Here is a 24,238-nt window from a genome sequence, read left to right on the forward strand (position 1 = left end):
AATTCTTGAAGCAGGAAGAAGGCAGATATTGAGATATAAGAAGTAATTATAGCTAACTACAAAAGGATAAAATGATAAATTTTTTTAAAGATTTTATTTATTTGTCAGAGAGAAAACACAAGCAGGGGGAACAGCATTCAGAGCCAGGCAGAGGGAGAAGTAGGCTCCCCGCTGAGCAAGGAACCAACCCTATGTGGGACTCAGATCCCAGGACCCTGGGACCATGATCCGAGCCAAAGGCAGATGCTTAACCGACTGAACCTCCCAAGCATCCCAAAATGGTCAATTTTTAAATTAAAAAATAGAGCATTCCCAGAGATCTTTTTCCCCTCCAGTAACAAACAGAGCCGCCCACCCCCCCGCCAAGTCCTTAGAAGCCCTGAAGGTATCACTACATTTTAATTTGATATTCAGTATGAAAAATCTTATGGGGTAGCTGGTTGGCTCAGTCAGTAGAACATGCGAGTCTTGATCTTGGGGTTGTAAGTTTGAGCCCCATGTTGAGTGTAGAGATTACTTAAAAGTAAAATCCTTAAAAACAACAAGAACGACAAAATGAAAAATTTTAATTAGCAAGAATTATCCTGTTTAAAAAGGGGTGGATATACAACACCTTTTAAGAAAATTCTTATCTAAAATGGTAGAAACCTTGAGAGGCATTGTAAGATACTGGGATGAAGACATGTTTTGAAATCAGACCAACTAGGTTTTGAATCCCCACTTTGACACTTAAGATCTTAGCCAAGTGACTTCACTCTCTTAGCTTCAACTTCCTTATTGGTAAAATGAAAATAATAATACCTATCTAATAGGACCTGTGAAGAACAAATGAAAAAATATTTTATGCTTTTCCTGGCACATGACAGGTGCTCAATAAATGTAAAGTAACATTCCCCAGCCTCTCTGTCCTTCTAAAACAATTAATTTCCTAAGAGCTCTGGATGCTGAGATTTTACTATAATTGTATCTTTTGTAACATTTATCACAATGCCTTGTACATAATAAGCATTTCAGACTTATGCATTGATCTATTTCTTTAACTCTTAAGTGTCTGGTTTGGTTTTCTTCATACCCTTCACCAAAATCCTCAAATCTCTAGAAAGAAGTACAAAGACACACACATGATCACATATACCATATGAAGATGCCCAGTAGGCAGATGTCAGAATCTCAACTAGTGGTGTGCTTCTAAATGTTTAAAAACTGGTTTGTGGGGCAGGGGTGCTCTGATTTGTAGCATTTGCTGATTACTGTGGTATAAGTCTTCTCGCCATGGCTGATTTCAGGTTGCCCGGGTGAAGTCAACTGACTTGCACAATTCCTGAAAGTAGAATAGTCTTTTCTTAAAAGTCTGTAGAGTATCTCTTACACACCGCTAGATTCCCCGGACCACTGCTTTGAACTAATGTAAAAGCAGTTAGACACAGGCCTCAAAAAATGGTCCAGGCTCTACCACCTTCTCATTTTTTGATTTTTGCCTCTGTTTCCTTGTTTGCATAGTAAAGCAGTAAGAGTAGATCAGTTTTCCAAACTTTTCTTGGTATAGTCTTTCAGTTCTGCGAAGGTATCTCAGACTCTGGAAGCCAAGGGGCCCAAGCTTTGTGTTTTTTTCTGTCCTGTATGTTTATTATGAGTTTCTTTTTTAAAGAGGTCTCCACTGGTTAAAAATGTTTGAGAACCACTAATACTTAATAGCGATCACACGGCCTGTGTCTGTCATTGTAGCAGAGCCCTGATACACGTGACAGGTAATGGGTTTACTCACTGTTTGTAAATATAAATACAACAATATATAGGGCTTAGGGAAATGCAAAAGGGAACATGACGAATTTCATTGTTATTTTTATCAGAGGTAGACATAATAGAAAATAGTTTTGGTACTTGACATTTTCTATTTATTTAATTTTTTAAAAGATTTTATTTATTTATCTGACAGAGAGAGACACAGCAAGAGAGGGAACACAAGCAGGGGGAGCGGAGAGGGAGAAGCAGGCTTCCCGCCGAGCAGGGAGCCCGATGCAGGGCTTGATCCCAGGACCCTGGGATCATAACCCGAGCTGAAGGCAGACGCTTAACAATGGAGCCCCCCAGGCACTCGACATTTTATTTTTAAATACGACTTTCATTTATGTGTGCGTGAATTTTCCATATATGTGTGTCAGGTTGATGAGGCGTAACCGATAGCCAGGAGTCACAAACTCAAACAGCCATAGTGGCTAGCAAGTCGTGGAATTGAGGGAAACGGTTGGGGTGTAAGACAACGAGGATTGGTGGAGACTGTGCTCCTCTGTGAATACTGCTGAAAAGAGTAGCTTCTGGTCCACTACCACAGAATGTCAGGAAGGAACACAGATTTCTGTTGCCCTATCTTTAGTTCCCTGAACCTCCACCTTTTGCTTCTTCCTGCTCCGTCCCCAGCAGCTGGAAAGCCATACTTTAATTTAAAACGTCTTGATTTTTTTTAACATGTTGGCCAACAATTAAGCCACACATACATGCATTCTCATACACCCTCAGCAAGGAAGCCAAACAAAACAACTTGGCCTGTGGCTTATAGTTTGAAATCTCTCTTTACACACATATGTATATGTAGCAACTAATATTTATTGAATGCTTATGTTCTAGGCACTCAGCTAAACCTTTTGCCCTAATCAAAATATTTAATCTTCACAATTGGGTGAACGATTATTTTTTTTTTATAGATGAGGAATTTGGGCATTTTGAGAGACTAAGTAACTTGACAAGGTCACATACTTAATAAAAAATTCCACAGGTATTCAAACCCAAGTAATCAAGACTGTAGAACTTGGGGACTTAACCACACGGCAAAACTGAGTCCGTGGATCGCTCTCCTACATATGCTATAAGTACATACACAAAACATAAATAAGCGAACATAAAGAGTGAGTTGAGACCGTCATCTGATGTTAGCTCATTTGTGTGCAGTGATACAGTTTGTGTGTGTGTGTGCTTGATGCGATAAAGCACTGGAATACTATACGCTTTCACACTTTATAAGATTTTTCTGATAAAGCTTATTGAGGCCAGTGTAAAATTTCACAGGGATTTTATATTTCTCTTTGTTACAGATGAGACATCCTGAGCTGTGGGGCCAACATTGTCTCTGTCCAAGGGCAAAAGTTCCCTCACTTCTCATTGCCATAGTTAAACCCCACCCATGGAAATGCTCCAAGTCCTGAGTGATGATCACTTCCTCTGGGCAAGGGTATGAAGAATAAAAGTAAACCTAGCAGGAGGAGTAAATCCCAAAAGACAGAGATAAGTACTTGAGGTCAGAGACTGCATCTTTTATAGTTTGTCTACATACCAAACTCATTAATATGAATAATCATCTTAGCTGTAGTGGTTGTAGTAGCAAAAGTAATACAAGAAACTAGTCTTGTCTTACACTTTTACATCAACTCTTTCATTATTACTAGGATTTGGGGGAGATCTCTTTGAAAAAGTGATGTGAAATCAGGTCTCTGCCATGTTTCTCCTTTATTTCTACTACTTTTTTCCTACTCACATAAAATGTTTTTCAACCTTAAACACTCCAGCCTATAGGGGTAAAACCATAAGATTCTAGGAGGAAAAATGAAAACAGTGTGCAAGAATCTATATGTTTATCCGTTTAGGTTTTCCCCCTGGGAGATTTTGGAACACCATTAGACACTGTAAACCTCTTTATGGTTTATTCACTTGGTGTGGAATGAGAGAAAAAAACAGCCAGTCCCTCTGGCAGTATTCTTCTCAACACTCTATACCCATCATGTGAATGGAGAGAACCCAAAACCTTCATTTTCAGAACTGTATCTCAGCGCCTGGCTCCTGGAGAAAACCAGTGTGGTTCAGATGTGGGATGGGAAGAGTGGTTTGCATTGGCACCAGCCTTGCGGGTGCTTTGGGGCTGGAGCTCACTCAGCTGTGGGTTACAGATGCTTGATCTCCAGTATTAATGTGGCCAACATGTGAAACCAGGGCACCCACAATACTACACAAAGGTCCACGCCTCTGATAGTTTGGGAAATAACTTGTAGCTGAAGAATTCCTTCGTGAAGGGCTGAAACACATTCTTGAACAGAAGGTCCTTTTCCAGAGGGGTGGAACTAGGTAAGAGGTGCCTGATGATGTTGGAGTGGGCATCAGGACTGTATCATAGGGCATCTATGGTCTTGGGAGCTTTACCTGAAAACAGAAAAAAAATGCTACACAAAATGTTAGATGCATAAATGTTCAATTACATGCCATACAGGTAGCAGAAAGCTTGTGCACTTAAGCCATTGTATAGTTTCTTTGGAGGTGTCAAATGTAAACGGTTACTGGTGGATGTCATCTGGCCTGATTCAGGGTATGTTTGAAATGTTTCTACCAATTTTTATTTTCCTGAGCTGTCTCCAAGGTTGGTAGGACTAGAGAAAACTATATAGAAGAGAAAGGAAATGAACATGGGGTTGGGTGGTGCTCTCTGTGTAAATTAAATAACCCAGACTCTTCTTCAGGACACATAATTTTGTCTCTTCTCACCCATAAGGTCTGTGCTTCCTTTTGATGGTACACTTGAGAGAGCTGAGTTATTTCCAGGCCCCCATTCAGTTAGTGTGCTAGTTTTCTCATTCAGGTACAATTTCTAGTGAAATAGTAGTTTATAAGTATTCAGAAGTTAGTTTATTGACTCTTATTGCACTTCTGAGCACCTAATAAATAATTTATTAGTCTGATGGATATGTGGCTACCTAACTATGGGGCATGAAATATGCACTGTTTTTCTAATACACTGTAGGGAGACCTGTTTATAAAGTATTTAGTATTGGTTTTATAATGCACCGTTGACAACGGGAGACCACGAAGCTCAAAGATCAATCTCATTTTGGCCCACAGTATTAATGCTGCTTTATAAAGCTCTATGACAGGTCACTTAGACAGTGGTCCTCACAAAAGGACTCTGTTAGGAAGGCAGGCTGTAGTGGTTGCCAGCAGAGTGGATGAATGTCTTTGTCCAAGTCCCTGAGGTGACTGGCGGTTGCTGATGTTGGCCAGGTGATGGAACTCATCATTTCCGTGCTCTCTAGAGGGATTCTGGACTCGGAGTATGCAGCCCTCACTAATTGTGCAAAGGGTTGGCGTGACATGGACCACAATTGCAGTCTTAGAGATTCGAACCGGGCAGTAAGGAGAGGAGCTGAATTCACTCTCCTCCGTTTTGTGTCTGTTAATGAAGTGACATTCTTCCACATCTCCCACTCCTTCATGCAAATCATGCATGTGACATGGCATAAAGATTTTTGATTTTTGTTTGCTTTGGTGAATTTCATTAGTCAGGAATATGTTCACAGACATTTTAAAAACACTGCATAGGAAACACATAGAATCAGGGGACATCTAAGTAAAATATTAAATAATTTCATCCAAAAACCACTTCTCAGTGTTTCAGTTTATAAGAACTATGTGCTATAGGAATGCCTTATAAGGGCAGTGATTTACGATGTGCTATTGCCTATTAGGGTGTATGTTTTGGAGCAAGGCATTTTTCAGTTTTGAATTAAGAACTCCCTCCTGGTTCTAAGTATCTTGCTTCCGAAAGTGGGAAATCTGAGCTGCACTTCTTGAACCCAGTCCACTTGCTTGTAATTTCTCAAGAGTTTTTGGGAACCAAGGCTGAATCCCTTCTGCTACTTGCCATTTCTTTGATTCATTTCTCATTGATTCAGAGTTTCATTTTATCTTCTCCAGTTGGACCCAACCCTTTCTTCCCACCAGTCCTTGATTTGTCACTGTTTTCTGAGACCATGACTTCTTTTGTGCAGATGTCATTATGGAGCATTTATTGCGTGTTAAGCGCTCTGTTAGGCCCCGGATTACCGAAGATAGAGAAAACTCTTTCCTTTTCAACCAGTGGAGAATTTAGTTGGGGAGATGGGTCGTAAATTGGCTTTCTGACACAAGCACTCTCAATACATATATTTTTTTAACGGCAGAATTTTTTTTTCTATCTCTTACCTTTGGTTTCTGAGAAAATTTTTTTCCTCCTCTCCCTTCAAGGGCACCCTTTTTATTTGTGGTCTTGATCACATTCTCTCCTAGGACCCTCTTATATCATTTTTCCCTCTGGCTTAGATCTTCAATATCCTTTTCTCCATTGGCTTTGTCCCTTTTGCCTATGATACATTCTTTTTTCCCCCCCTGTAATGAGTAACAAACTATCAACACACTAACACAACTTCTTCCAGGCCCTGCAAACTTTTAAGATCACCTTTTTCTTACTTGATTGCTTTGCAAAATCTCTCCAAAAAATGTTTTGCCTTTTCTACCTCCTTGACTTTATAATTTGCTTACTTCTTAACTCCTTTATAGTCTGAATTCTAACTCTTATACCAATTTGTCCATTAAGAGCTCTTAGGACACAGAATATAATTACAAAATATTACAACCACAGATATATAAGAGGAAGGGTATAATGAACACCCATTTGCCCAAACATAAGAACTTAGAATGTAAAAATACATGTGAAGCCCCAGGTTACCATCCCCTCTCTCCAACACCCACCCCCATGCTCCAGCATTACTCTGATTTTGATATTTATCATCCCCATGCATTTTGTTTTGCTCTTACTATACTTACTACTACTTACTACTATGTTTGGTTTTACTATACTCTAAATATAGCATTGTTTTTTTAGAACATTTAAAACTCTACCTCTTTAAACTCTTACTTCTTGTCATTCAGAACACTGGACCATCATAATGCCCCTGTTAATACTGCTCCTTCCGTTTTCTTCCCCCAATGCATAGGTGTTCCCCAGGATGCTAACCTCGGCCTTCTTCTACCTCATGTGTCACTTCTTTGTAGATGGCTCCCAGATCTGATAACTCCAGTGTCAGTCTGTTTTCTGAAGTTTACTAGTTGCCTTGTCATTGGTTTGATCTATTTCCCCAACGTGAACTCAGACTTAGCATCCCACAAACTAGTTCATCCCCATTTCTGTTGATACTTCTACCATTTCCCATGCTCAGAGTATTAGAACTTTCGTGTCATCTTTCACTCTTCTCATTTGTTACCCATGGTTTTCTCAGTCATTCTTGCCCCTGGGTTTTATCTCCACATTGTATTCTGCTTTTATTCCCCCAGCCCTAGTGCCTGTAATCATTTTACCCAGATTATTATAACAGCTTCCTAATTGGTGGCTTTGCTTCTGTCTTTTCATACTTCAGTCTGTCTGTCATGCCGTTGCCAGATAAATCTTCTTAGTGTGTACAGTAATGATCAGACCCTGCTGCTGCTGAGAAGCTTTCAGCAGTTGTGACTGTTCGTGGATGCAGGATAAATAGCAACTCTTTATAGTGGAGTATAAGCCCCTTCCAGTAATAATAGTTCCTATTGACCAGTCAGTCCCTTTCGTTCATCATTGCTCTTCACAGATCCTACCTTATCTTCAGGCACATTGGATCACTTCTCTAGGAATATTATCGGTTCTTCAGTTCCAGCACAAAAGCTGCCTCTGCTTAGAAACTTTCTCTTACAACACCAGCTGGAAGGAATCTCCTTTTTCAAGTCGTGTAGGATTCTGCTGCTGCTTCTCTTATCACGTTCTGTTTTATTAAGGTTGTTTTTATACATGGCTTATCTTCTTTTTTTTTAAGATTTTATTTATTTATTTGACACAGAGAGACAAAGCGAGAGAAGGAACACAAGCAGGGGGAGTGGGAGAGGGAGAAACAGGCTTCCTGCTGAGCAGGGAGCCCGATATGGGGCTCGATCCCAGGACCCCGGGATCATGACCTGAGCCGAAGGCAGACGCTTAATGACTGAGCCACCCAGGCGCCCCAATGGCTTATCTTCTGTACTGACTGTAAACTTCTTGTGAGCAAGGACTATGCCTTAACTTTCATGTTCCCCACACCTTCTTGTACTTGGCAAGTAGGGCTTTGATCAGTGTTCCCTAGCAGTGGCTAAAAAATGTTTAAAATGTCCTTCTTTATAATAAATGGAAGAAAAGGGAGTGAGAAACATAGCCAGTCAGGGTAAAAGTGTATCCCTTATCAATTAGCAAATTATTCAGTTGTTCCCTCTTTGTTACTTCCATTCTGCCCAGGGTTTGTTTATTTAACAGTTGGCTACTGTCAGCCTTGGGGACTGGAACACTTAAGATGTGTTTGGGTGGGTCAGAGGAGTATGTTATATTTGCAATAAGAAAAATCTGTCTTGATATACTCCATACTTCCAAGTAATGCTGTTGGCAGGGTATCTGTAATTTCCTTACCAGTCTCTCAACAGGCACACTCTGTGCCCACCCGCAATTACGTACCCCCCAATAGTCATAATTACAAATCATAGGACAGGCTCAAAGAGCAACAACCTGCAAGCCCTATGCAGGATCCTATGTTGTGTAGGATGTTCTTTTTCATTTAAGTCACTTGGATACACTCATACTCTTGTACTGCCTAGGGAAGGTATCTCTCACCTAATTATTCTTTCTCCCACCCATTTACTGCCTTTCACATTCATCCTCATTCTGTGAAACTCAGATATTTACTTGATTGCTAATGCTTCTTACCTCTGAAGAAACTGTTGCAAGCAGTACGCATAGTGTCAGTTACTTGATTAATTTTTGACTGTGATAAATATCTGCGGTCTTTTGTCTCTTTTCTTTCTCTTCCATGCTGTTCTTTTTTCTTGTTTTTCGTTTTCTTTCTTTCCCGTACTTTTAATCTATGGTTATCACTATTTTTAGTAGTAGTGCCATTAGCAGTAGCAATAGTAAACTTTTAGAAGTGAAGCATAACATGCATACAGAGAAGTGTGCAAATGATACGTGTATGTAGCTTGATGGATTTTTACCAAGTGACCATACCCAGAACCACCAGGTAGATGGGGATACAGAATATTACTTGTACCTTAGAAGCTTTTGTTGTGCCTGTTGTAGCCACTGCTCCCACCGAAGGTCAATACTAGACAGACTTAAGCCATTGTTAATTCTTCCTATGTTTAACTTGCTCTTCTGAGTTTCTGACATCTTCTGGGTTTCTTGATTTAGAAACTGTCTTCAGGTTCATTCAGATTTATTCCAACATTTCTATTTAAATATGTATGAATATAAAATAGTCTGTGGTTTTACAAAGATTTTGGAACTTCAGGTATGTTGATATTTCACTTTTTAAAGATTTATTTATTTTAGAGAGAGAGTGTGTGTGTGCACAAGTAGGGGCAGGGGCAGAAGGAGAGGGAGAGAATCTCAAGCGGACTCCCTGACGAGCCGGAGGCCAAAGTAGGGCTCCATCCCAGGACCCTGAGATCATGACCTGAGCTGAAATCAAGTCGGCTGCTTAATTGACTGAGCCACCCAGAGGCCCCAGGATTTCACTTTTTATGTTTGTTTTCTGGGTTTGTGATTTTCATATAAGGGGGTGGTACCATCAATAGAGTTGCTTTTTTCTATGATAACTCTAAAAACAGTGTTGGATTTCCTGGGTGTCTGTGAGTCTCAATCTTTCTTCCTGACAGTAATTTCAACTATTATTATGACATCTTCAGTGGGGCTGCAAGCTTCCTCGTCAATAGACTTTAGAAGGAAGTAAATGAAGAAATTAATACTATCTTTACAATCCTTGCAACTTTTTTCGGTCATACAGAAGTAATTCTCCACTGGATGCTCCCCAGCCTGTTTTTTAATAGTCATTTAAGGAAATACATCGCTGGTTCTTTTCCTTTAGAAGATTTTCTCATAAAACATTGACCTTAGGTTATGGTAGAAAGAAGCCATTGTCAACGTTTGACCTGAGAGAAGACATATAAAGTCACTCTGGTTTTTTTTTTTTTTTTAAGCCAAAACAGGGTAGGTAAAATGTTTGATCTTTTGGAGGTTTAAGATTCATGCTGACTTCAGATGCTTTTGCATCTGCAAACGTCTTGAGTCTAAGTATTCATCATTTCCCTAATATTTTATAAACTACCTCATCTACCACACCCTACCCAAATCTTCAAATTTTTAAATTTCTCATAGGATATCAAGGGATTATGGCATTTCGGTATATCCTTGATGTGTTTTTCTGAAACTGGGCCCCTGATTAGGCTGTCAGCAAATGCTATATCACGTTTGTTGTTCTAGTTGGTACAGAGACAAGTGTCAACCAGAGCAGATTCTCCGTTTTGCAATAATAATAATAATAATAATAATAATAATAATAAAGATGAAGGTTTTAGATATTGTTTGCTTAAGGGGGATGTTTGTGCCACTGTTTAAAGTAATTTAAATTTGTGTCATATTCAAATTTTATTTTAGGAGGCATCTTTTCCTCTTTGGGTCTGTGGTCATATAATGATATTTTCAGTGCACAAGCTTTCTCCCTCAGTGTAAGTGATCAGTTTTGTTTTGTTTTTGGTATAGCACTTATTACTATTATTTTTTGTCATAGGCTGTGATGTGGTATTCCTGTGAGTACACACCAGAGCATTTAGCACCCACAATGCTTTGGCCAAAAACAAACCAACCAAAACCCAAAAGCATTGCCTGCATGTCTTATTTACAACTTGGACCATGATCTTGTCCCCTGAAATCTTCTGGCTATTCTGGCTGAAGTTTCTATATGTTGAAATGCCCAACCCAGGCTGCCAGAGCCATCTGGAGAAGGTATAGTTGTAAACATGAAGGAACACGTACAGTTTTAAAGCAGAATCTCATAGAGGAGAGAGAGATTGAGACCAGCAATCAGAGATGACAACACATTTTTTTCTTCCTTCACCTGAATCTGTAAAGATCCTTAACTGTGTTTTGAACTAGGTAACCCATGAACTGTTAACCCATAGTTATGTCCTGAGTTTTTAAGAGCATAAGCAATAGAATGGATCTCTCCAAAGTGGAAGATTTATAGAATATGTAAGCAGACACTAGGTTAGATTCAGTAGTTGGTATGTATGCATCATTTTTTAATCTGGATTCAAGGCTGCTTCATTCATGTTTGGCTAGATCATCTAATATATTGAAACATGAATGAAAACTGTTTACTAAGAAAGAAAAGTTGTCCAATTTTTTTAAGATTTAAATACCAGCTCCTGGGTGGCTCAATGGGTTAGGTGTCTGGCTCCTGGTTTTGGCTCAGGTCATGATCTTAGGGTCCTGGGATCCGTGCTCAGCAAGGAATCTGCTTGTCTCCCTTCCTCCCACTCTGTCCCAGGTGCTCTTGTGCTCTGTCTCTCTCAAATAAATAAATGTTAAAAAAAAAAAAAAAAGATTGAAATACCAGGATCCAACTAGTATATTCCAGAAGTTTTCTTAATGATCATTGGGTTATACTGCTGTTGAACACTAGGCTAGTAATGGAAGGAAAGTAGGAAGGTGTAGAGAATGCGGGGATGTAGGTATAAATGATAGGTGAATCCCGATTGCAACGATGGACGCCTTAATGTGGAGAGATGGTGTTCATATTAGAACTTTACCTTAAGAACTACCTTTTAATTTCTCCTCCTTCCTTTCCCCCAACATGCAGGCACAGTAGGGTAATATTTCATTTTTTTGTGTGGCTCTTTTTTTGGGGAGGGGGTGAACTTTTCACTATCCTCCCATCAAATTACAAATGTGACTCAAGGGAAAAGAGCTTAGATTATGATATAATTATTCACAAAGGGAAAACCTCACTTGAAATAATTGTTAGGTTTACTTTTTCTCTATTCTTTTTAGTGAGTCAAAAAATTTTATCCCTTAACTTCACATAGAAAATGAAACTTTACACAATAAAGTGGGGATGGCAGGTTTCACAAGGGGAAAAGGTTGCTGTCAACTTTTTTCCTTAGGAATATGGAAATTTGGGTGGATTATCTGTTCAGAGGAGGTTTCCTTTATTAATTCTTTTTCCTTTTTTCACTTAAGACATCTGTTAACATTTCACACAGCCCAACAGATGTTGCAAAGCAAGTCACATACTTTGTTCTCAAGAAAAATGACATTTCCTCAACTGGTTCCCCCCACCTCTGTGCCTGGGCCCAGCCTGCTGCTTCTGCATAATTTGCATATATTAAGTTATATTCCTTAATGCCATACGAATTTGTAGCTTCAGCATTATTTTTATACGGTAAAGTCTGATTTGATCAGAAAGTAGTTTACATGTTGCTTTAGAGTTAAGAGAGGCCATACGTAACATTTTAAAAAAAAGTCTCCTTTGAGAATGACAACCTAATTCCACGTATAGGATTGGACAGCCAGTTATTAAAAATTTTTTTCTATAAAGTAAATGAGTTACAAAAGCTTGAGTTGTTTTGCCATAAGGAAGTGCTGATTGTCATGCGATGTGGAGCGTCATTTTTATTATTTTGGCAAGAACAGGGACAGTTTTGTCTTGACAAGCCATTAGATGAATACCAGCATGTGTCACATGAAAAACCACTGATCTTTAACCCAGCTCTGTACTTAACCAAGCCTTGAAAATGAATAGTGAATAAAAGAAGAGCAAAGGCCAGTTTACTGTCATTACAGATTACAGAATCTGTTAACAGCTGCTGAACTGAACCCAGGGAATTACAGGTATTGTTCCGTGAACCAGCAGAAGTCCTAGAGATGCTTGTTATACTGTGTATATAAATTATACATTTATTTGATATTTGCTTAGGATTTACATTGTTAGAAACATAACTAGAAGAAATGAAAATCCTTGAGTACTTTCTCGGTGTACTAACTACAGGCCTGCATCACAAAACCATATATATTTACATAGAACTGTTTCCAGTGAGGTTGCCCTGCCCCCCATTATGGAACTTATTTTAAGAAAGCAATGTGCTTTTAAAAGAAATTACCAGTAAGTATTAAGAGGAAAAGAGAAAGCATGCAATATCCTCCCACCAACCCCCCCCCCAAACATACACACAAAACAAAATCCTTTGTTCATTTGTTTCTGTTAAGTATTCATTGTGGTTGATATTTGCACCAACTTGTGATTTTTTTTTTTTAATGGAGGGAAAAACTTAAACCTACCTCAATACCCAAATATTGAAAAGATCAGTAACATTTTAAACAATCAGTTGTGGGAATTATTGCTTACAAAGCTAACAAGAAAGAACACACTTTCTTACTCTGCTGGTGGAATTGCATTGTGCCTCCCTATAGTCTTGTTATCCCATACTAACTGAAATGCAAATTCTTTGCAACTAATTGGATCTCATTGAGGGTGCATGCACAGTATGTAGTTATATGCAAAAAGGCTTTAAAAAATATAATTTCTCTGTAATTACAACTTTTAATTACTATCTAAAACTTTGGCATCTATAGTATAGGTTTAGAATATCTGTGTGTACATATATATATATATATATGTATTTAACTTTTTACAGATTACTCAAAAACAGCATGAAATGCTTGTTAAGGTACCAGCTCAAAAATTAGAAGAAAAATGTTTATTTACAGCAATCTATAAATTGAATTCTAATAAAGTCCTGTGAAAATAAGGACTTTTGTTTTGAAGTTTAGGATTTAGTGTCTTAGAGCCAGTATACTGAAGTCATGTTAATAGTGTAATTCTTTTCTTGGAACATTTTAAATGTGAAAACATTTTAAATCATGAACATCAGAATTCACTTCCAAAAATTGTTGTCTTTTGGTTTTTTCTGACAGTTCTCCAGTCTGTTTTAACTTTGTAAACTGCATTGAATTTCTTTTTTTGTAAGTGTATATCTGCTATCTGTTGTTGTGAGGTGGAGGTATTCACATTCCCATAATGTCTTTAATAATTTGGTTGCCATTTGTACCTAGTTGGTGTATTCTTAAATTCCATGGTCCACCGCTCACAATCAGTAAATGTGGGAATGCCAGCACATAGCCTTTAATATTTGTAGTTGTTTAACCTGAAATACTTGGAATCAGGGCAGTATAAAGCGATTACTATGGAAGTGATGCCTACCTCTACCCCCCGCCCCCAGCCTTAAATAACTTTAATCCAAATGATTCCAGACAACTGTTCCATAATCCACAGACTATAGAGCCACTGGACAAACTCAGAAGTCCTCTTTGTGCCTTGTAGGTTTATTTTTTGTAACCTGTGCCTTTCTTGCTAGATAGAAAATTAGCCTAAGATCAAAGACTCTTCATGCTGTGTTTATATGTGGCAGTGAGTGGCAAGTTCAAATCATGTATTTGGGGGACTTCTAGAGGAGTCTAATATGTATTTTCAAAACTTGATTTAATAATGAATATTCCAAATTTAAAATCTGCAAAGCACAGCCTGTGTATACGCTTGAGGTTTTGTTTTAGTTTACTGATTCATTTATTGTTAAGACTTTGGGTTAACTGTTGTCTCTTATAAAGCTTGTCCTCTTTGTAAACTAGTCTTACAAACCAGTTAAAATTTTGTTTTATCAGATTCATTTAGCAAGTGCAGTGTGTACTGTATGATAGATTTGTTGTGAAAAATTTTAAACCTTAGAAAGATATCCTGGTGCTTTTGAGGCTTGTGCCTTGGCACTAATATGCAGGTCCTAGTTACATTGCAGACCTGTTTCATCTAGAGCAACCTCAAGCCTTGATATCTGAAAGAGCTCAGTTTGCCTACACTGGGTAGCATTTTGTCAGAAGACTGCTGGCTGGGCAGACCAGATTTGGATGTATTAGCTAGTCAGCCTAATAACCCTGTACAGACTGTATTGATTTTCTAGGAGAGAGTTTATGAACTAAATAAACTTGGGGTTGGTGTCTTAATAAACTGCTTCTCTCAGTCTGTCACATTTAGTTACGGAGCTGTGCAGTTTAGGGGGAAAAAAGGCTAATTCTGTTACAGATTGTTCACAGCAGGGTCTCCAAATTAGCCCTTTGTTTTGTAATGCCACCTTGCTTGGGCTCGCTTTGAGCACATTTCTCAGTTTTGCCCTAATGAGTTGCAACACTGATAATGTGGCTGATGATCTTTCATTGATTTCACTATCACTTGCTTGTCTGGTAATTGATCCGTTGCTGAGCCTCTAGTTAATTATATCGGCTTTGACATGGCCCGGTCCATGGGGAATTTCAAGTCTTGCAGAATAACAGTTTTAATAAAAGAGTCTATTACTGCAGGTGCTTGCTGCTGCATGCCAGTTGATTTTTGTGTTGTGTGTGTGTCTGTGTGTGTGGTTGGGGCAGGGGGTTGGGGGAATGATACCTGGAAAAGAAGAGGAGTAGAGGACTGAAAGAAAGAAGGGGTGGGGGCTAGAAGAAGAGGAAGAGGGAGTGAAGGAGAGAGGAAGGAGGGAGGGGGAGAGCGGGAGGGCAAAGAGGCGAGAGAGAACACGCAGGCAAAGCGATACAACAGAGCCTGAGAGGAGCGAGGAGGAAGCTTGCTATTGACAGTGTCCTTAAGCCTCCCACAAATAACAGCCATTAGTGGGAAGGTCAGGAGCTGAGCAGGCAGCTTGACTGAGGCACTGAGTGCCACTTCAGAAATCAAGAGGCTAGCGAATTTTAGAGGGAGTTTAAGTGGGTAATAGCTAGCTGTAAAGGTACAGTCACTGTTGACAATTGACTCATAGGGGCTTTTCCTGCCCTCCCCCCTCAAGAATATTTTTATTGACCACAGGTGGACTTCATATATTTTAAGGCAACAATTCTTTGGGTTCTTGTTTGTTTCTTCTCAGATATTGAATTTGCTGCTTTTGAGACTTTTTTGTGCTTAATGGTGGTGAACCGGAGGGAAGTTTAACAGAAAAGCTTTCAGGAGATGTCGGTTCTAGAGGGGAAGGCACATTTGTGTCAACATAGTGTACGTTTTCTCATCTTTTCTCATTGTCCACTAATGACACAGAGCTGCCATTGAAGCTCTTTTCTGTTTCTTTTGTTGTTTCAGAGAGTAAGGTTTATTGTTATTCTTGAGTTAAGAAGGAGCAAGGAGAGTGGTACATTTGTCCTCGATATTTGTAGGTGGTTGAAGATTAATGTTCCTTACATTTTAAGTTTAGGAGGATGGCTTTTTCCTGCTGACTACTTTTATGAGATGACATGAATTTAGCTTTCCATTTTGAAGTTACTGTTTATGTACAGTGCATTTTGTTCAGTTTTGCTTTTCCATAAATAAGGTAGATAAACACTATCTAATAAATAGATGTTTTGTTTTAAAACTAGTTTAATTAAAAATACAACATGCTCCCCAGGTTATATTTCATCAGGCATAAAAAGGTTATAGAATTTTCCATAGAGATCTTGAATGAAAAATGGAATTTTTATATTCATTACTTTTTTCCCTGAAATGGGACAAGCTTTTTTTCTTCATCTTTTTCTTTTTTATGATTTGAAAGGATATTGTAGATGCTTCATCCAGGAACTTTAACAAAGGATTTTTTTCTATTTGTGAGCTATAAGAAAAGGTACACTTTTTTCCTTGCCATTCAATTTCTTATTACTTATCATCCAATTTAATAATTAATGACTGGAGAAACTGGATGTTAAATACTTTGTATTTATTTTGCAAATGTTTATTGTGCATCTTCTATGTTCAAAAAACTGCTAGGTTTATTTATTTACTTTTCAGAGTGGAAGGTCAAATTTCTATATACATTATTTTCTCTAGGAGTTTATATGTGGTTATAAATAGCCCAGCACATAGTATATGACTTTTAGGAGCTAACATTTAGACAACAACTGAGCCAACTTAACATTCTCTTACAGCTGAATATTTTTCTTTCTTCCAGTGTAATTAGAAAAAAAATGTTTAAGCAGAGCAGTTTACAAATGTTAAAGTGAAGACTGATATTGCATGTTCTACCCGAAAGCATTGTTGGGAAGATTTCCCTGGGAAGGGCCTCAGCTTCTCCTCACCCTGTGTGCCGTCCGTGATCATGGTGCTGCTTGGAGTGTGCATAAGTGTGTGTCTCTCTGTGTGTTTGGAGAGGGGTTAGTGCCAGGGTGTCATTCGGTGCCTGACAGTGGAACAGTGCATTTGACTCTTAGCTCTGCTATCCAATGACATGCAGTGGCTGAGAGTTTGAAGCTGATGGTTGGGTCTCCAGTGCTGCCTGCACACCTGACAGGCAGCTGTTAAACTGAGCAAAGGCAAGCTCGGGGAGTCACAATCTATGCATAAATGATAGGGGTATCTGTGCAGAAGGTGCGAAAGAAGCTCTGACCCCCTCCCTCCCCCAAATCTCCCCCTTCCCAAATGAAATGCACAGTTCAGCCAGCTTCTTAACTACACTACACTCCTGCTACTGGCTGCCAAGAGGCTCAAAAAATCCACCTTCACTTTTCAGTCAGAAGAGGCAGAAGTGGATGTGAGAGAAAGAGAGACACAGAGAGACAGAGAGCCAAAGAGGGCAAGAGACTTGACTTTAAGAGACTCCTGTACTGACAACTCCATGCAGTTCGGAACCAGAACGACTACAGCTGAACCAGGGTTCATGGGGACATGGCAAAACGCTGATACTAACCTCTTATTCAGAATGTCCCAACAGGTAAGTTACTTTCTTTCTTTTTTTTTTTAAGAAACCTTGAATTGTTATACAGACTTTTGTTTCTGTTTTTCTTTTACAACATTTTTAAAAATTTGATCACTTAATAGTTAGGCTCTGTTTTGTCATAACTGTGGTGTTGGAATGCAGGGTTACTTCATGCTTTCCCTGAGGGCTCCTTAAAAGAAAAAGGGGAAAGGATACTGAAGTAAAAGAAAGCAAAGGCATTCGCTGCAAAGTTTCACACGATAGCCTGGGTCATGGGAAGACTTTATTTCTTTGTTTTCTGTTTAAAATTAAAAAAAAAAAAGGCCACCATCCAAAAACTGTATCGTTCTGGCTGTATTAATCACTTCGTCAAAGTGTCTGCTATCTCAGAGTAGGTTCTGCAACCAGTCATAAAATAGGGGCCCCTCTGCACAGCCCCACTGACTTCACGGGGCTGGAAGCAGCTCGACTCTGACCTGCGGAGAGGAGGCTGTGCAGGAATCGCTGTCAGCGCCGAGGGTCGCGGAAGAGGCGGCGGTGTGCGTGGCGGGCCGTGCCGGCTCGTCCCCGCTCCTCTGCGCCGGCCGCGGCTGCCTGCCCGCCCGCCTGCCTCCGTGCTTGCCCCTGCGCTCCCGCCAGCGCCGGCACCGGCTTGGCTCCCGCACACTCGCCGGCCCGCCCGCCCGGCTGCCCGGCCGCCCGGCCGCCCGCTCGCCCGCTGGCCGGCGCACTCACACTCGGGCGCAGCGGCGGCGTCCTCCCCAAAGCCGCTGCTCTGTCCGGGCCGCGCTGCAGGCGGCTGGGTGTGCTGGCTCTGCCGGGAAAGCCGACGTGTTAGTGCGAGGCCGGCGGCAACTGATAATTAATCACTGGAGCCGGCTGCTTGTACCATGCGCTTGGTGATACGCGCCCTGCACGCCCGGCTCCTCTTGCACAATTGCTGGCTCTGCGGCTCCGAGGGGGAGCGAGGGTGAGAGGAAGCGAAGGGAAACAACCCAGAAACTTTCATCTTGGACTGTGCTCAAGCGAGGGAGGGAAGTTCCCTGGTGCCTCCCTCCTAGACACGTCTTGCTGTTCAAAAGCCTACACCAAACCCACACAAAGCAAGAGTTAGCATGATAGTATCATCCACACAGCACGAAAGTATTACTGACAAATACAGTTGGATTTTAAGTAGATGGCAGTTGTTAAGAAATTGGTTCTGTTCCACTCATTGGAAAACAGATTTGCAATTGCTTTCTTTTTCTAAAACCTGTTTTGCGTGTAAGAGTTCATGAGAATTAAATACTTTATTGAGTTAATTAGATTTTTTAAAGTATTGGTAATGAAGGAAAGAAAACAATTTGGTAGGCTATAAACTACCAGAAGTTTAGAGGTACATCTGCAAAAGCCAGTGCACAGAGCCAGGCTGTGTCATGCCCTTCTACATAGGATAAATGCATTTGAATAAGGTGTATTTTGACATATCCTGTAGAGGGACCCTGATTACTGCTGATACAGTAAGCTGGGATTTAAATGCAATCAACATAAACCCAATAAGCAACTCTTTATGAGCTATTTCCCATTCTTGCAAGTTAAAAAGTTCATTTCCTCCCAGAGATACTCCTTGTCATCGTAGAGTGCTTTGAGGGGTGTGTTTCTGAGGCACATCCCTGCCTGGGTGGCTCTCTCCGTGCTTGTAACACAGGGTGTGCACTCACTGTAGGACCAAGCAACTTGTGCCGCACTTTAAAAATTAGTGTCACGTTTAGGGTTTTCCTTGAGTTAGGGAAGGTCAAGTGTGTGTGTGTGTGTGTGTAGGGAAAATTTGTTTAGGTCTCCCTCTAGCTAGAAAAGAGTTAATAAAACCAGATAGAGATAATGATCAATTGATAAATGGCTATTGAACCACATAGATGGTGTTAGATTGCTTCTTTGGCACTAGCCCATTTCCAAGTAGATTTGAATCTAAGGAGACTCTAAGTCATGGAAAACATTATAGCTAAAAAACAAATAAAAGTAAATGATATAAATGATTGATCAGAATTAGGAAAATAATTTGAAATCGCTCAGAGAAACTTGTGCAACTAAGCTAGTATGATGTCTTTGATCCAGTTGTTTGACTTTGTGGATATATAAAGATCTATTTTGTCTCTACCTGTGTGCATGCATGTGTCTTAGCATCAGTCGACTTATATGAAAAGAGTAGAAATATAGGGAGGTAATTTATGCATAATGGGTGCTATACAAATTACATAGTATTATGCCATTTGTTAAACAGAGAAGTAAAATGGAGAAAATCACAATTTTAAAAAGTGTTGTGGTTTAACTATATATTTTTTATTTTTTGGTTTTAATGTAGTTATTGGCTCCCCCCCCCTTTTTTTTCCTGTCATGGTTACTAAATGTTTACCTCCTGTGCATTTCTGGAAAGCATGTAAAGAGTGTATGAGTGTATTTTTTTTTCTCCTTCAGGATGACATTTTAGTTTGTATAATATTGTGTAAACTTAAATTCAGACTGTGTAAATCTAAAAATATATATGCTGTACGTGTTATTAAAATATGTTTATTTTCTTTACCTATAGTTCATCAGCAGTGCTGATTCAGTGTGTGTGTGTGTGTGTGTGTGTGTGTGTGTGTGTGTGTGTGTGTGTCCGTGCGTGCACGCAGGAAGGACACTTCTTGAAATGATTTTCTTGAAGCCAACAGTTTCAAGGAATACTAGTTTCAGTATACACATTAAAGCCAGCTTTTGTTTTACTACAGGTAAAAGTTTGTCCAGTTTAATCAAACAGGCAGAATTCTGTATAAAGAGGTTTTTCTGTGTTATGATTATTTTAATTTCTAAGAAAAAATTGATTCAACTCTTGAATATAATTGCTTGGGTCTATTTTTTTATTTCAAAGTTTTCTTTAATAATATAAAAATGTAACATTTACCAGATCATTTCTTTAAATACTAGAAAAGACTGACTAGCAGGTTTCAAAACTGAGTTACAGAGAATTAACCACCACTATTACTTAACTACAGCAAAACTTGTAGCAGTATCTCATGAATACTGAAATTTAATAATCTACATTTGTATCTTCTACAGGTAAATTAGGAAGTAGGGATATAAAACTCTTTGTCTTTTGTATGAGCAAAGTTGGATCTGCTTATATGTAAATCTGTCAGTCTGTCTAATAATAACAAAAAGACATCACAAACTGAAGCCAGTTTAGATTTGATAGAATTAAGTATTTGTCCCTTACATTCAAGATATGATAATTTTACCACATTTTCTTGCCTTTCTACATCTTTCCCATGTTTAAGTAAGATTTTTCAAAAAGGATGATTTTTTTTTTCCCATACAGACAAATATTTGATAACCTTAAAGGGCATGACTCTTGACTTCTGTAAAGGAAGTTCTTTTTTGAGTTACTTTGATCAGTGACAGGTCGAGAATGACCAGAAACCCTTTGCTCATCTTCTGTGTTAATCTCCTAGAGTCTAGAACATTATTTTGCCCATTTTAACCTCATTAAGTATTGTTAAAAGCAGAAAATAAGGCCAGCTTTTGGAACTTGTTTTTCTTTTTTCCTAATCAGGTTTTAAAAAGTGATTTTTCTATTTTTGTAAATATTTTGTGCATTTGAGGCAATATCAAATAAAATTCTTTGTAGCTACTTCAAGGGATGCAATAGTCTAATATATTTTGAAATCTTTTCAGACATGAAACCGTAACAGGTAAATGGTTCCAGCCCATGTTTTACACATTATTAGAGGCATTTACCTTTTATTATTGGTGAGGTATATTTAACCTGTTTCAAATAAAATGTAGATCCCTTAATAAGGTCTCTTTTCAGACACAAGTGAAATACTAAGTTAGAATTATAAATGACTCTGTGCATCATTATGTAGTAATTTAGGATTCACCCAATGATGTAACAAAATTAACAACATAATTTCATTGTGAAACTGTGTCTTATTAAAGAACAACTGTCTGACATTCTCTTACAGTTGCTTTATTTAACTTCATGCAAATATTATTAGTAGTGACATTTTTCTATTGTGCATTAGATTCTCTCATTAGCATGATGTGTTAGTTATCACCAGAGAAATCATTTCTTAGGTAGGTGAGGGGCAAACCAAGAAAGCTAAAAATTAAATCAACGATTTACATTAATACTAGAGCATCTGCTCACCAGAGATATGACAGAGTAAAGCAAACTTTCTTTCTAATATAAAATCTAGCCCATTTCAGAGAAATGATAAATAAAATATATTGTAAGAAATATATAATAACATTGCTGGAGTCCATTTAAAAGCATGTTTGATATGAATTTTTCTCCCAGTACTCTTTTAGTTCTTTCTTTTCATATAGGCAAACACAGTTTCAGTTTGTTGAATTTATATTTTAAAGTGGAAATGGTGGTTTTGTCTGACTTCCTACCTCCCCCCCCAAATAATTTAAATGTTTATTCACTCACAGTTTAAAAGGCACATATACAGTTTTATAATCTCATAAGTCAGATGCCTAATTGTATACTGTGGTTTGATTCTTCTTTATTGTCTGTACATTTGTATTCTAAACTCTATCCCACTCATGTAGACATCCCTTTCAACATGGGATGTATATTCTTATTTAATCAGAGCCCTGAGTAAAGCAGTTGATAGTTAATGGTCTTTGAAAATGACTTTCACTGCCAGGCATCATCCATCCCTAGGTTTCTGCACTTTTCCCTCCCTTTTTACTCCCCTTCTTACAGTTGGTGTGTTTTGGTAATCACGTCTTAAATTGACCAAACTTATGGTCTTGATGTGAAAATATTTACATTAGGAAGCATGTAATTTCAGCCTGTTGAATTACTAGGCTGCTACCTCCCTTTAAGTTCCCTTCTCTGATTTGAGTGATAATATGTTTTATTTTGAAGTTTTAACTGTAGACATATATTCAGATACAATTCTTAACATCCATTCTGATGATGTAACACTAAAATGGGACGATTTGAGTAATTGTTAAATTACAAACTGTAGTATAGACAGGTGCTTGTGTGTTGGCCTGTACTTTATAAGTCTGTGTATAACATGCAGACTTCACTTAACAGATACTGTTGAATTTGTAATGCAGTGGGAAAGTAGTGATGTCCTATACGTGGTATTTATGTACATACTAATGCAAGCAAAGCATGCACAAACATTTTCTCAGATGGGTATATGGTATATGTTAAAAACCTGTACACTAATTTCAAGTTTATTTTCAACACAATACATTAAGTGAATTTGAACATAGTAGGTGATCATTTTGAAATTGTTTGTCTCTTATTTCTGTCAGCTGCAAACTGGTACTCTGTGTGTAATTGTTAATGTCTTGTGCTAAGGTGAGTCAAGCAACCACAGTTGAAAAACAAATCCCTAAAGGTGCAGATACCTTATCTATAATTGTAGGTATTTTTTATAATTATATTTATGAGTGTATCTTAACATTCAGTGATAAATCCAATTATTCATGCATGCCTTTATGGAAATCTGATTAATGTAGTGACAGTACAGATTTGGGCTGCCACAGCAGCACATCCTCCCACTCCTGTGTCAGGGTTAAGAGCCGCGGCAAATCCTCCCTAACTAATTAGATGCTGAGTAAGGCATCTCTGAGAAGTTGGGGCAAAAGTGAATGGGTCACAGCCAAAGCAGGATTGCAAGGACTCCAGTGATAGTGAAAGCATTCAAGTTTGCCAGGTCGTTGTGACACAGGGAGCTGATTCCAAAGGAACAGACCGTTACAGATAGGGAGCTCGCGTCATCCCCTTCAATGAAAAACAAAAATTCTAGTGCTTCTCTCTTCCCACCTTATGTGCATTACACGTATTTAAAGACATTTACAGTGGGCATCCACCCATATCAATCCGCAAAGGTTTTGAGAAGATTTTCCTTATAAACATGAATAGCTAATGACTCTGTACAGCCGAAGAGGTATTTTCTCAACTTGGGACTCTTGATTAGAATAGATATATCAAAAGGAATTCAAGAAGAAACTAGAATTTGCTTTAGCTGGTGTCCATAATTTGAATCCCAGTGTTTTAATCCATCTAAGAATTAACTCCTCTTTTCCCACAGAATATTGTCAGGGAATTTTGTGGGGTAGTAAGGAGAACAGAGTGAATTGTGGGATGACCTTTTCAGTGAGAAATTTTGTCTGGGCCTCCCTGCTTGTTATTGTCCAAAGAACATGGAATATAATGGTTCCAAGATTTTCTTTCACATGAGATGTAGAGCCTGGTTTGTTATATGCATAGAATGAATTCTTCACCACGTGAAAATCCTCTCGTACCTCTGTACCTTTCATAGTTATGTTTTTGCCGCTACATAACCACCCTTCTTTAGGCCTTGGTCAGAAGATTGTTTGGGGATTGTAGGAAATGATTGATCTCACCTCTGTCTGCCAAAGCTGATGCCATTTTTATTTCCCGAAAAGCAGCTGGCTTCCACATTTTGCTTGGTGATCTTCATCCACTGAAGGATGGGGGCGAGAGGGGAGAAAAGGAGTCAAAGACCCTTTCAAGGAACTTTGACATCTATTTTTAAGCTTTTGAGAAATAAAGGAAAAGAGGTATAATTCAGGAATAACAGCCTTCCTATCCGGACATACAAGCAAAACACTGTGTGAAAGAGGAGACTTTTTCTTACAAGGTAAACTAGTAAAGAAGCAAGAAGAATAAGTTGGAAAAAACATTCTGAGCAACTCAAGCTCTAAGAAAATTTTAATATGCAGATGACATCCCAAAAATGGTGCCTGGGGCTGTGACATCTGTGGTACCTATATCTCACTGAGCATGCCTGTACTGCCTTCTCCCTCCCTGGGTTTAAAAGGAAGTTTAGAGAATAGGAAAAATAAA

The 24,238-nt window shown here is 38.8% G+C and overlaps 1 protein-coding gene across 6 annotated transcripts in view; it reads left to right on the top strand.

Moving 5' to 3' along the window:
* Nucleotides 1–24,238, top strand: part of BNC2 (basonuclin 2) — a 420,917-nt gene that overhangs the window by 115,354 nt on the left and 281,325 nt on the right. For all 6 annotated transcript variants that reach the window (XM_027616816.1, XM_027616818.1, XM_027616819.1 and 3 more), the window contains exon 2: nt 17,197–17,397. In XM_027616816.1, the coding sequence (XP_027472617.1) occupies nt 17,197–17,397 (201 nt within the window). The remainder of the gene's footprint in view (nt 1–17,196; nt 17,398–24,238) is intronic.

This window comes from Zalophus californianus, chromosome 13 (genome assembly GCF_009762305.2).
Source record: "Zalophus californianus isolate mZalCal1 chromosome 13, mZalCal1.pri.v2, whole genome shotgun sequence".
Taxonomy (NCBI): Eukaryota; Metazoa; Chordata; class Mammalia; order Carnivora; family Otariidae; genus Zalophus; species Zalophus californianus.